The 14,827-nt window shown below is 45.9% G+C and overlaps 1 protein-coding gene across 1 annotated transcript in view; it reads right to left on the bottom strand.

Annotated features, from left to right (window-relative positions):
- The window catches only part of LOC308157994 (spermatid perinuclear RNA-binding protein-like), a gene marked incomplete at both ends in the record, with an annotated part of 55,342 nt that overhangs the window by 17,074 nt on the left and 23,441 nt on the right, over positions 1-14,827 (bottom strand). Inside the window, 2 exons of the mRNA XM_080531587.1 lie at positions 5,696-5,839; positions 6,048-6,256. Coding sequence (XP_080387713.1) covers positions 5,696-5,839; positions 6,048-6,256 — 353 coding nt within the window. The remainder of the gene's footprint in view (positions 1-5,695; positions 5,840-6,047; positions 6,257-14,827) is intronic.

Genomic DNA, 14,827 nt, shown 5'->3' with positions numbered 1-14,827 from the left:
ATTCAAAGTGCTTTACATGCATTATTTAAAAATACAGCAAGAGGAGCATAAGAAAATAAAAATTACAATGAATAAAAGCAAATATAAGAAGTTAATAGATAAAACATTTAAAAAGACAATAGTTAATGGAAAAAAGACATTGATAGAAGTGTTTGTGTTTAATCATAACTGGTGCAAAACATGAAGGTTTTTAGCTGAGATTTAAATATTTTAAGGGTTTGGGCTTGTTTGATTTCTTCAGGGAGTTTGTTCCAGGAGCATGCAGCACCGTGTTTTGTTTTTACTCTTGGAATTATTAGCTGATTTGTCTCAGCTGACCTTAGGGACCTTGCGGGAATATAGGGTGGGAGGAGATCTGATATGTATTTTGGTCCAAGACCATTTTGTGATTTGTATGTAATTAGGAGGATTTTGAATTCAATTCTCTGAGAGACTGGTAGCCAGTGCAGGGATCTCAGGATTGGTGTAATGTGTTCAAATTTCTTTGTTTTTGTTAGGACCCTAGCAGCGGCGTTTTGGATGAGCTGCAATTTACGAACAGCTCCTTTAGATAGGCCTGTTAGTTGTGATGTGTTGTGATGTATGTCAATTTGAGATGTGTTGTGATGTCTGTCAAGTTGTGATGTATTGTGATGTTTGTCAAGTAATGGGTGTATAATGTTTTGTGTAAAAAGAAAATGGAAAATGAAAATAAAATCTTACAAAAAAAGATAGGCCTGTTAGTAGACCATTACAATAATCAAGTCTACTCGAAACAAATGCATGGATGAGTTTTTCAAGGTCTTGCTTGGACATGAAACCTCTCATTCTTGTTATGTTTTTCAGGTGATAGTAGGCTGATTTAGTTATTGAGTTTATGTGGCTGTTGAAGTTTAGATCGGAGTCTAGAATTACACCAAGATTTCTTACCTGTTTTTTACTGTGAAGAGAGAGAGAATCAAGTTTTGCACTGACTTTCGATCTTTTGTCAGGTGCACCGAATACAATTATCTCTGTTTTGTCCGTGTTTAGTTGGAGCAAGTTTTGTGTCATCCAGGCGTTTATTTGCTCAATGCAATTACAGAGATTGTCAATGGGACTATAGTCGTTCGATGAGAGGGCTATGTAGATTTGAGTGTCATCCGCATAGTTGTGGTAGGCAATTTTGTTCTTTTTTATGATGTGTCCCAATGGAAGCATGTAGAGATTGAATAGAAGGGGGCCAAGGATTGACCCTTTGGGAACCCCACATGTCATTTTAATTTGGTCAGATACAAAGTTGCCAATGGAGACATAGTAGCTTCTGTCCTGTAGGTAGGATCTAAACCAGTTTAGGGCAGTGCCCGAAAGTCCTACCCAGGTTTTTAGTCTATCAATTAGAATGTCATGGTCTACAGCAGGGGTCGGCAATAGGCGGCCCGTGGGCCATTGCTGGCCCGTCACCAATAATATTTGGCCCAGCAGATTATTTTGAGAATCCACTTTTTATTTTATTTTTACAATATCGGACCGACAGTCCCACACCGCGCCTATAATGTCCGAATAGAGAATCTACCACCACCTGAATAATGCTTATTGTACTTTTATTCATGTTGAGAGTGAATGACACAGGGACAGACAATCAGGCAGCGGGGTGCACCGAAGCGCACTGACGCTGAACCCCTCAGAGTGAATCATAAGCAGGTGGACAAGGCGTGGTGCTGAAATAGCCGACATGCGGTGTGGTTTGAAAAAAATAACATCAGCTCATTAAATCATTCAAACGTAATGTTTACGTATGTGACTGCAACACACATATGAACAGTAACAAAGCAAATTCTGTTTAATTTTCTGAAAAACATTGACAACAAAATCGGCGCAAAAGTGGTGGTAAGCCTATGCTCCTGAAACGACAGAGCAAACGCGCTATTAGGGATAATAAGTACAATGAGCCATAAGCCATTCATTCAAAATATACAAAATACAATTAGGTTATTAAATACAACAACGACAGGCTTGGTACTCACTTAATGTGAAAAGTGGCATCTCCCATCGGTCACTATTTGCTTGATATCTGGTGATATTGACGTCACTTTAATCCGCAGGCAGTTTATTTTTATTTTTTATGCATCTATTGATTCCTCTCGTGCGTCTTTATCACATTCATTGAGGAAAAGGACGACTCGCATGTATAGAAAGGGAACCTTGTGAGCACGGAAGATGTGAGTCTCACAACGGCTTTGCATTGATGAAACCAGGTATGATGAACGTATAGTTCGCTGTCCATTCCTCTTTAAATGCCCTGTTTTCTGTCAACTTTCCTCTTTAGACCTTTGGAGAGTGACATTGTGTTTCTCTTGCTAGTTAGCAGGTTAAATGTTTAGCCAACTTCACCCGACACGCAAACAACCAATCCAATAATAAATAATGTGACCTTGTCTGGAGGAGGGGGGAATCATTCAGAATAAAAGTATGTTAAATAATTATTAGAATAAGTTAGGCTGCGATACATCGTCAGTCCACACATTTATTATTCAAAACTATGGAAAAGGGTGAAACTACGTTTCAACGTTGTTGAGAATCACAACACAAACTCGCTAGTCAAGCCTAATACTGCAACGAAATGGATTGGACTGCTACCTAGTTAATTATAACACTACTTTACATTGTTAGCAGGCTCACAAAACAAGCTGTGTTAGTTGACTAGCGATGTGTACATTTCTCGAAAGCATTAGAACGTGTCACATTTTTTAACAATCAATTACTTAAATTATCCTTTGATTATGTTCGGGCCCGCCATCTAGTGGCTATTTTTGGGGGGGGCCCGAGGCCAAACCTAATTGCCGACCCCTGGTCTACAGTGTCAAAGGCAGCACTAAGATCTAGTAGTACCAAAACTGAGATTTTTCCGGAGTCTGTGTTTACGCGAATGTCATTAAGGACCTTAATAAGGGCCGTTTCAGTGCTATGTAGGGGGCGAAAGCCTGATTGAAAGTCATCAAAGAGATCATGTAGGGTCAAATAATTGCTAAGTTGTTCGTGGGCAACCATTTCAATAATTTTTCCTGTACAGGGAAGGTTTGATATGGGTCTGTAGTTGTTTAGTACAAATGGGTCTAGCCCGTTCTTTTTTAGTAGAGGCTTAATAACTGCAGTTTTCAGGGCTTCAGGGAAGATTCCTGATGAAAGGGAGGTGTTAATTATTTGTATTAGTTCGCCTGCCATGCAGCTAAATATGTTTTTTAAAAAGCTTGTTGGCAGGACATCAAGGGCACAGGTGGATGGTTTAAGACGTGACATGATTTTATCTAGGGTCTTGTAATCAATGGTGTTACATTGTGACATGGTTGTTATGTCCGCCCTATTTGGGGTTGTTAATGGGGACATGTTTTTCATGCCTGACACAGAAGACCTAATGCCTTGTCTAATGGTTTCTATTTTATTGTTAAAAAAGGATGCAAGCTCATTGCATTTACTAGTTGAGTGAAATTCCTGAGCAATGGGTGTTGGGGGATTTGTTAGTCTGTCAACAGTTCTGAAAAGGATGCGGGCATTATTGATGTTATTGTTTATGATCTTAGAGAAAAATTATTGCCTGGCACTTCTTATTTCTAAGTTATAGTTCTGAAGATTCTCTTTATAGATATCATAGTGGACTTGAAGGTTTGTTTTTCTCCATCTGCGCTCTGCTTTACGACATTCTCTTTTTTGGGTCTTTACGGATGGGGCAGTTCTCCAGGGAGCTTTTTGCTTACCAGAGATGCATTTGGATCTAATGGGTGCAATATCATCAATGGTTTTTGTGATTTTTAAGTAACCAGAGCTGGTGTGAAAACAAGGAGGGTGCGCTATAGGAGTGCACTGAAAACCGCGCAGGAGACCCCTGCTGGACGCCAACAGAGTCTACAGTTGGATTTGGATGCAATGTATACCTATAGTGATATGTCAATGAAATATAATCAATTTTACAGTCTTGATACATGAGAAAGTCTGATACACTGATGGTGCCAAAATGTCTCCAAATGGCACAATTTGGTTGTCCGCCTAAACATACCTGTACTAAAACAGGTACAAAGTTGCATTGGCTCACATTACTAGCATCTAATTTGGCACAAGTTCTCATCGGACCCTGGAGTACTGATTCCTAGATGATTTGGGCTATAAGGTCAGGTTTCCAAGCTGATATTCACTCTAAAAGCTGTTTTTTTTAAGGCGGAGAGTGAATTTGAGATTTTTCACAATGTTCTAGCTCTATTTACTCTGACACAGTAACATATATTTTGATTCTGACACTTTTACACCTTCTGTCACCCCACAGGTGTTAGCTTTCATTTGATACCAAGATCATTATGAAGGCCCTTGTGATTGTGGAGATATTCTATATTCGTTGTGGGCATGTCATTTTGAGCAGAAAACCTGAAAAATAGGACTGATAAGAAACAAAAATATGAAAATACAATGAATGTCAGAACAAGCTGGCAGGTCCTAATGTGAAGTGAAAGCTGCTCATGTGAATACAAGTACAGTACAGTTCAAGTATATTTTCTAAATGCTAATGCTAATTGATTGAATCACTTTTCAGTAAATTGTACTTTTTTATTGTTGGTTGCAGCAGTATTGACAGACTTTATTTTATTTAAGAAAGAAAGACCCACTGTTTGTTCATCTATTTAATAATAATAAAACTAAATATATATATTTTTAATTTTTGGGTGATCATTTTTACCCTGCTATACTGAAAACGTACTGAACCATGACTTAAATGAGGTACGTACCGAACCAAATTCTTTGTGAAGCGCTCCACCCCTACAAAACACAATACGAACCGCTCCACCCCTACAAACACAATATGAACCGCTAAACCCCTACAAACACAATATGAACCCCTACACCCCTACAAACACAATATGAACCCCTACACCCCTACAAACACAATATGAACCCCTACACCCCTACAAAACACAATATGGTCTTCAACATGCTTCTGACTGTTCTTTGGGTGTTACAGACGATGACTGTGTTTAAATACACACCATATTCCTGTATTAAGGTGTTTACATACACACCATATTCCTGTATTAAGGTGTTTACATACACACCATATGAATGAATGAATGAATGAATGAATGAATGAATGGCAGACTTAAACACGTACCGAACCTTAAGGCCATATTCTGATTCGGCAATATTCCGATTAAGACCCCTGACATATGCCTGTTTGAATCGGAATATTGTGACATGTAAACACCTTAAAAGGAATGAGACCCTTTTCGGAATATTCAGTTACGTCTGTGATGCTCGATTCTCCTCAAGCATGCAATCCTGGGTTGTGTTGTTGCTAGGGACAGCTAGATACACTCATTCGCCATTTCTTGTCGCTCTTGTCTTCCAATGTTGAGGACAAAGTGGATCAGCAGGAGTGTTGTAGTTAAATTGTGGTTCACAACACAATAACGGAGGACTATGTTGGAAACAAGCATTATAGCTTAGCTGTGGGTTAACGCCCGCTCAACCACCACAACCAGGCTACCAACACTATCGTTACTATAGTAACAACTATTGTCCCGCCGAACCATGGGAATATGGCAATTAACATGTAAACAGAATATTCCAGTTGCTACAGCGCATGTAAACACCTTATTCGGAATATTACAATAACCAGAATATTGACCTTAATCGGATGGTGTGCAAATATGGTGTGCATGTAAACGCAGTCAATGACAGACTGAGTGTTTACCTCCTTGGTGTCTGTGGAGGACGTGACCAAGCTCCTGGAGCTGGAGGACGTCCTGTCATTCTGGCTGTCAGACTTCTCCTCGGTGCTCAGGGGGTCCATGTCCGCGTGGAGGACCGCTGGGTAACCCTGGAGCGTCTTTAACACCTGAACAAGTCCAGCAGAAGAGGATGAAAAAGCTGTCGTCTGCCCAGAAGCCATCTGTCATCTGTCAATGCAATCCTGCTGAAGGCAGAGGTCCATCGTGTTCTCTTTTGTTAAAACACCGTGCTTTACTGTACTCCTGACATGTCACATGATACGTCACATGACACGTCACATCCCCATAGAGCAGATCTACTTGCTGTTTGTTTACCTTGAGAGCCACCTGCAGCTTGGCCGTCTTTTTGGAGGCTCCGGAGGCCCGGTAGACGTTTCCCTGGAGCTCCACAGACATGGTGAAGAGCGGAGCGTGGTTCGAGCCGGACTGGGACAGCAGCTTGTACTGCAGGTGCGGATGGACCTGGTTCAGACGCATCAGGGCGTTGGCAGGATGGTCAGGGTCTGTCATTTTACTGTCCAGAACTAAAGGGAGGGAGCAAATCACAGACAAGAGAGAGAGCCTTTCAGTTACTGTCTGTGAAAAAGGACGGAGATGGAGTCAGTGGCTGTGCTAATACTGTACATGGAGGGGGGGCTAATAAGGATGGTGTATGAACAACGTTCTCCGGTGAGAGGGAGAGATGATTGTGTTTGAGATGATTGTGTTTGAGACTCCCCTTTCATTTGCCTGCTTTGAACTCTGGCAAATGAAAGGGGAGGGGAAGGTCATTACTGTGACACAGCCAGCCTCACTAGTCACAGTGAGAGGGGAAGGTCATTACTGTGACACAGCCAGCCTCACTAGCCACAGTGAGAGAAGAAGGTCATTACTGCGACACAGCCAGTCTGACTAGTCACAGTGAGAGAAGAAGGTCATTACTGTGACACAGCCAGCCTCACTAGTCACAGTGAGAGGGGAAGGTCATTACTGTGACACAGCCAGTCTGACTAGTCACAGTGAGAGGGGAAGGTCATTACTGTGACACAGCCAGCCTCACTAGTCACAGTGAGAGGGGAAGGTCATTACTGTGACACAGCCAGTCTGACTAGTCACAGTGAGAGGGGAAGGTCATTACTGTGACACAGCCAGTCTGACTAGTGGCCATGAGGGGTGTGGGAGAGCAGGGTATAAGGAGAGCAGGGTATAAGGAGAGCAGGGTATAAGGACAGCAGGGTATAAGGACAGCAGGGTATAAGGAGGGCAGGGTATAAGGAGAGCAGGGTATAAGGACAGCAGGGTATAAGGAGAGCAGGGTATAAGGAGAGCAGGGTATAAGGAGAGCAGGGTATAAGGACAGCAGGGTATAAGGACAGCAGGGTATAAGGAGAGCAGGGTATAAGGACAGCAGGGTATAAGGACAGCAGGGTATAAGGACAGCAGGGTATAAGGACAGCAGGGTATAAGGAGAGCAGGGTATAAGGACAGCAGGGTATAAGGACAGCAGGGTATAAGGAGAGCAGGGTATAAGGACAGCAGGGTATAAGGAGAGCAGGGTATAAGGACAGCAGGGTATAAGGAGAGCAGGGTATAAGGAGAGCAGAGTATAAGGAGAGCAGGGTATAAGGACAGCAGGGTATAAGGAGAGCAGGGTATAAGGACAGCAGGGTATAAGGAGAGCAGGGTATAAGGACAGCAGGGTATAAGGACAGCAGGGTATAAGGAGAGCAGGGTATAAGGACAGCAGGGTATAAGGGCAGCAGGGTATAAGGACAGCAGGGTATAAGGACAGCAGGGTATAAGGAGAGCAGGGTATAAGGACAGCAGGGTATAAGGACAGCAGGGTATAAGGACAGCAGGGTATAAGGACAGCAGGGTATAAGGACAGCAGGGTATAAGGAGAGCAGGGTATAAGGAGAGCAGGGTATAAGGACAGCAGGGTATAAGGACAGCAGGGTATAAGGACAGCAGGGTATAAGGAGAGCAGGGTATAAGGAGAGCAGGGTATAAGGAGAGCAGGGTATAAGGAGAGCAGGGTATAAGGACAGCAGGGTATAAGGACAGCAGGGTATAAGGAGAGCAGGGTATAAGGACAGCAGGGTATAAGGAGAGCAGGGTATAAGGACAGCAGGGTATAAGGACAGCAGGGTATTAGGAGAGCAGGGTATAAGGAGAGCAGGGTATAATGACAGCAGGGTATAAGGACAGCAGGGTATAAGGACAGCAGGGTATAAGGAGAGCAGGGTATAAGGAGAGCAGGGTATAAGGACAGCAGGGTATAAGGACAGCAGGGTATAAGGACAGCAGGGTATAAGGAGAGCAGGGTATAAGGACAGCGGGGTATAAGGAGAGCAGGGTATACGGACAGCAGGGTATAAGGACAGCAGGGTATAAGGACAGCAGGGTATAAGGAGAGCAGGGTATAAGGAGAGCAGGGTATAAGGAGAGCAGAGTATAAGGAGAGCAGGGTATAAGGACAGCAGGATATAAGGAGAGCAGGGTATAAGGAGAGCAGGGTATAAGGACAGCAGGGTATAAGGACAGCAGGGTATAAGGACAGCAGGGTATAAGGAGAGCAGGGTATAAGGAGAGCAGGGTATAAGGACAGCAGGGTATAAGGACAGCAGGGTATAAGGACAGCAGGGTATAAGGACAGCAGGGTATAAGGACAGCAGGGTATAAGGAGAGCAGAGTATAAGGAGAGCAGGGTATAAGGACAGCAGGGTATAAGGAGAGCAGGGTATAAGGAGAGCAGGGTATAAGGACAGCAGGGTATAAGGACAGCAGGGTATAAGGACAGCAGGGTATAAGGAGAGCAGGGTATAAGGAGAGCAGGGTATAAGGACAGCAGGGTATAAGGACAGCAGGGTATAAGGACAGCAGGGTATAAGGAGAGCAGGGTATAAGGAGAGCAGGGTATAAGGAGAGCAGGGTATAAGGAGAGCAGGGTATAAGGCCAGCAGGGTATAAGGACAGCAGGGTATAAGGACAGCAGGGTATAAGGAGAGCAGGGTATAAGGACAGCAGGGTATAAGGAGAGCAGGGTATAAGGACAGCAGGGTATAAGGACAGCAGGGTATAAGGACAGCAGGGTATAAGGAGAGCAGGGTATAAGGACAGCAGGGTATAAGGAGAGCAGGGTATAAGGACAGCAGGGTATAAGGACAGCAGGGTATAAGGAGAGCAGGGTATAAGGACAGCAGGGTATAAGGAGAGCAGGGTATAAGGAGAGCAGGGTATAAGGAGAGCAGGGTATAAGGACAGCAGGGTATAAGGACAGCAGGGTATAAGGACAGCAGGGTATAAGGACAGCAGGGTATAAGGAGAGCAGGGTATAAGGACAGCAGGGTATAAGGACAGCAGGGTATAAGGAGAGCAGGGTATAAGGAGAGCAGGGTATAAGGAGAGCAGGGTATAAGGACAGCAGGGTATAAGGACAGCAGGGTATAAGGACAGCAGGGTATAAGGAGAGCAGGGTATAAGGACAGCAGGGTATAAGGAGAGCAGGGTATAAGGAGAGCAGGGTATAAGGACAGCAGGGTATAAGGAGAGCAGGGTATAAGGACAGCAGGGTATAAGGACAGCAGGGTATAAGGAGAGCAGGGTATAAGGACAGCAGGGTATAAGGACAGCAGGGTATAAGGAGAGCAGGGTATAAGGACAGCAGGGTATAAGGAGAGCAGGGTATAAGGACAGCAGGGTATAAGGACAGCAGGGTATAAGGACAGCAGGGTATAAGGAGAGCAGGGTATAAGGACCGCAGGGTATAAAGACAGCAGGGTATAAGGAGCGCAGGGTATAAGGACAGCAGGGTATAAGGAGAGCAGGGTATAAGGAGAGCAGGGTATAAGGAGGGCAGGGTATAAGGAGAGCAGGGTATAAGGACAGCAGGGTATAAGGAGAGCAGGGTATAAGGACAGCAGGGTATACGGAGGGCAGGGTATAAGGAGAGCAGGGTATAAGGACAGCAGGGTATAAGGAGAGCAGGGTAAAAGGACAGCAGGGTATAAGGAGGGCAGGGTATAAGGACAGCAGGGTATAAGGAGAGCAGAGTATAAGGACATCAGGGTATAAGGAGGGCAGGGTATAAGGACAGCAGGGTATAAGGACAGCAGGGTATAAGGAGAGCAGGGTATAAGGAGAGCAGGGTATAAGGACAGCAGGGTATAAGGACAGCAGGGTATAAGGACAGCAGGGTATAAGGACAGCAGGGTATAAGGAGAGCAGGGTATAAGGAGAGCAGGGTATAAGGACAGCAGGGTATAAGGACAGCAGGGTATAAGGACAGCAGGGTATAAGGAGAGCAGGGTATAAGGAGAGCAGGGTATAAGGAGAGCAGGGTATAAGGACAGCAGGGTATAAGGAGAGCAGGGTATAAGGACAGCAGGGTATAAGGACAGCAGGGTATAAGGAGAGCAGGGTATAAGGACAGCAGGGTATAAGGACAGCAGGGTATAAGGAGAGCAGGGTATAAGGACAGCAGGGTATAAGGACAGCAGGGTATAAGGAGAGCAGGGTATAAGGAGAGCAGGGTATAAGGACAGCAGGGTATAAGGAGAGCATCGTATAAGGAGAGCAGGGTATAAGGACAGCAGGGTATAAGGAGAGCAGGGTATAAGGAGAACAGGGTATAAGGACAGCAGGGTATAAGGACAGCAGGGTATAAGGACAGCAGGGTATAAGGACAGCAGGGTATAAGGAGAGCAGGGTATAAGGACAGCAGGGTATAAGGAGAGCAGGGTATAAGGAGAGCAGGGTATAAGGACAGCAGGGTATAAGGACAGCAGGGTATAAGGAGAGCAGGGTATACGGACAGCAGGGTATAAGGAGAGCAGGGTATAAGGACAGCAGGGTATAAGGAGAGCAGGGTATAAGGACAGCAGGGTATAAGGACAGCAGGGTATAAGGACAGCAGGGTATACGGAGAGCAGGGTATAAGGACAGCAGGGTATAAGGAGAGCAGGGTATAAGGACATCAGGGTATAAGGACAGCAGGGTATAAGGACAGCAGGGTATAAGGAGAGCAGGGTATAAGGACAGCAGGGTATAAGGAGAGCAGGGTATAAGGAGAGCAGGGTATAAGGACAGCAGGGTATAAGGACAGCAGGGTATAAGGAGAGCAGGGTATAAGGACAGCAGGGTATAAGGACAGCAGGGTATAAGGACAGCAGGGTATAAGGAGAGCAGGGTATAAGGACAGCAGGGTATAAGGAGGGCAGGGTATAAGGAGAGCAGGGTATAAGGCCAGCAGGGTATAAGGACAGCAGGGTATAAGGACAGCAGGGTATAAGGAGAGCAGGGTATAAGGACAGCAGGGTATAAGGAGAGCAGGGTATAAGGACAGCAGGGTATAAGGACAGCAGGGTATAAGGACAGCAGGGTATAAGGAGAGCAGGGTATAAGGACAGCAGGGTATAAGGAGAGCAGGGTATAAGGACAGCAGGGTATAAGGACAGCAGGGTATAAGGAGAGCAGGGTATAAGGACAGCAGGGTATAAGGAGAGCAGGGTATAAGGAGAGCAGGGTATAAGGAGAGCAGGGTATAAGGACAGCAGGGTATAAGGACAGCAGGGTATAAGGACAGCAGGGTATAAGGACAGCAGGGTATAAGGAGAGCAGGGTATAAGGACAGCAGGGTATAAGGACAGCAGGGTATAAGGAGAGCAGGGTATAAGGAGAGCAGGGTATAAGGAGAGCAGGGTATAAGGACAGCAGGGTATAAGGACAGCAGGGTATAAGGACAGCAGGGTATAAGGAGAGCAGGGTATAAGGACAGCAGGGTATAAGGAGAGCAGGGTATAAGGAGAGCAGGGTATAAGGACAGCAGGGTATAAGGAGAGCAGGGTATAAGGACAGCAGGGTATAAGGACAGCAGGGTATAAGGAGAGCAGGGTATAAGGACAGCAGGGTATAAGGACAGCAGGGTATAAGGAGAGCAGGGTATAAGGACAGCAGGGTATAAAGACAGCAGGGTATAAGGAGAGCAGGGTATAAGGACAGCAGGGTATAAGGACAGCAGGGTATAAGGACAGCAGGGTATAAGGAGAGCAGGGTATAAGGACCGCAGGGTATAAAGACAGCAGGGTATAAGGAGCGCAGGGTATAAGGACAGCAGGGTATAAGGAGAGCAGGGTATAAGGAGAGCAGGGTATAAGGAGGGCAGGGTATAAGGAGAGCAGGGTATAAGGACAGCAGGGTATAAGGAGAGCAGGGTATAAGGACAGCAGGGTATACGGAGGGCAGGGTATAAGGAGAGCAGGGTATAAGGACAGCAGGGTATAAGGAGAGCAGGGTAAAAGGACAGCAGGGTATAAGGAGGGCAGGGTATAAGGACAGCAGGGTATAAGGAGAGCAGAGTATAAGGACATCAGGGTATAAGGAGGGCAGGGTATAAGGACAGCAGGGTATAAGGACAGCAGGGTATAAGGAGAGCAGGGTATAAGGAGAGCAGGGTATAAGGACAGCAGGGTATAAGGACAGCAGGGTATAAGGACAGCAGGGTATAAGGACAGCAGGGTATAAGGAGAGCAGGGTATAAGGAGAGCAGGGTATAAGGACAGCAGGGTATAAGGACAGCAGGGTATAAGGACAGCAGGGTATAAGGAGAGCAGGGTATAAGGAGAGCAGGGTATAAGGAGAGCAGGGTATAAGGACAGCAGGGTATAAGGAGAGCAGGGTATAAGGACAGCAGGGTATAAGGACAGCAGGGTATAAGGAGAGCAGGGTATAAGGACAGCAGGGTATAAGGACAGCAGGGTATAAGGAGAGCAGGGTATAAGGACAGCAGGGTATAAGGACAGCAGGGTATAAGGAGAGCAGGGTATAAGGAGAGCAGGGTATAAGGACAGCAGGGTATAAGGAGAGCATCGTATAAGGAGAGCAGGGTATAAGGACAGCAGGGTATAAGGAGAGCAGGGTATAAGGAGAACAGGGTATAAGGACAGCAGGGTATAAGGACAGCAGGGTATAAGGACAGCAGGGTATAAGGACAGCAGGGTATAAGGAGAGCAGGGTATAAGGACAGCAGGGTATAAGGAGAGCAGGGTATAAGGAGAGCAGGGTATAAGGACAGCAGGGTATAAGGACAGCAGGGTATAAGGAGAGCAGGGTATACGGACAGCAGGGTATAAGGAGAGCAGGGTATAAGGACAGCAGGGTATAAGGAGAGCAGGGTATAAGGACAGCAGGGTATAAGGACAGCAGGGTATAAGGACAGCAGGGTATACGGAGAGCAGGGTATAAGGACAGCAGGGTATAAGGAGAGCAGGGTATAAGGACATCAGGGTATAAGGACAGCAGGGTATAAGGACAGCAGGGTATAAGGAGAGCAGGGTATAAGGACAGCAGGGTATAAGGAGAGCAGGGTATAAGGAGAGCAGGGTATAAGGACAGCAGGGTATAAGGACAGCAGGGTATAAGGACAGCAGGGTATAAGGAGAGCAGGGTATAAGGACAGCAGGGTATAAGGAGAGCAGGGTATAAGGACAGCAGGGTATAAGGAGAGCAGGGTATAAGGACAGCAGGGTATAAGGACAGCAGGGTATAAGGACAGCAGGGTATAAGTACAGCAGGGTATAAGGTGAGCAGGGTATAAGGAGAGCAGGGTATAAGGAGAGCAGGGTATAAGGAGATTAGGGTATAAGGAGAGCATGGTATAAGGACAGCAGGGTATAAGGAGAGCAGGGTATAAGGAGAGCAGGGTATAAGGACAGCAGGGTATAAGGACAGCAGGGTATAAGGAGAGCAGGGTATAAGGACAGCAGGGTATAAGGACAGCAGGGTATAAGGATAGCAGGGTATAAGGACAGTAGGGTATAAGGACAGCAGGGTATAAGGAGAGCAGGGTATAAGGAGAGCAGGGTATAAGGACAGCAGGGTATAAGGAGAGCAGGGTATAAGGACAGCAGGGTATAAGGAGAGCAGGGTATAAGGACAGCAGGGTATAAGGACAGCAGGGTATAAGGACAGCAGGGTATAAGGACAGCAGGGTATAAGGAGAGCAGGGTATAAGGACAGCAGGGTATAAGGACAGCAGGGTATAAGGACAGCAGGGTATAAGGAGAGCAGGGTATAAGGACAGCAGGGTATAAGGACAGCAGGGTATAAGGAGAGCAGGGTATAAGGACAGCAGGGTATAAGGAGAGCAGGGTATAAGGACAGCAGGGTATAAGGACAGCAGGGTATAAGGACAGCAGGGTATAAGGAGAGCAGGGTATAAGGAGAGCAGGGTATAAGGACAGCAGGGTATAAGGAGAGCAGGGTATAAGGACAGCAGGGTATAAGGAGAGCAGGGTATAAGGACAGCAGGGTATAAGGAGAGCAGGGTATAAGGACAGCAGGGTATAAGGAGAGCAGGGTATAAGGACAGCAGGGTATAAGGACAGCAGGGCATAAGGACAGCAGGGTATAAGGACAGCAGGGTATAAGGACAGCAGGGTATAAGGAGAGCAGGGTATAAGGACAGCAGGGTATAAGGACAGCAGGGTATAAGGAGAGCAGGGTATAAGGAGAGCAGGGTATAAGGACAGCAGGGTATAAGGAGAGCAGGGTATAAGGAGAGCAGGGTATAAGGACAGCAGGGTATAAGGAGAGCAGGGTATAAGGAGAGCAGGGTATAAGGAGAGCAGGGTATAAGGACAGCAGGGTATAAGGACAGCAGGGTATAAGGACAGCAGGGTATAAGGACAGCAGGGTATAAGGACAGTAGGGTATAAGGAGAGCAGGGTATAAGGACAGCAGGGTATAAGGAGAGCAGGGTATAAGGACAGCAGGGTATAAGGAGAGCAGGGTATAAGGACAGCAGGGTATAAGGAGATCAGGGTATAAGGACAGCAGGGTATAAGGACAGCAGGGTATAAGGACAGCAGGGTATAAGGAGGGCAGGGTATAAGGACAGCAGGGTATAAGGAGAGCAGGGTATAAGGACAGCAGGGTATAAGAACAGCAGGGTATAAGGACAGCAGGGTATAAGGAGAGCAGAGTATAAGGACAGCAGGGTATAAGGAGAGCAGGGTATAAGGACAGCAGGGTATAAGGACAGCAGGGTATAAGGACAGCAGGGTATAAGGACAGCAGGGTATAAGGACAGCAGGGTATAAGGACAGCAGGGTATAATG

Source organism: Nansenia antarctica, assembly GCF_963989245.1.
Source record: "Nansenia antarctica genome assembly, chromosome: 5".
NCBI lineage: Eukaryota > Metazoa > Chordata > Actinopteri > Argentiniformes > Microstomatidae > Nansenia > Nansenia antarctica.
Note: the sequence above shows the minus strand (reverse complement) of the source record. Positions and strands in the feature narration are given on the sequence as shown.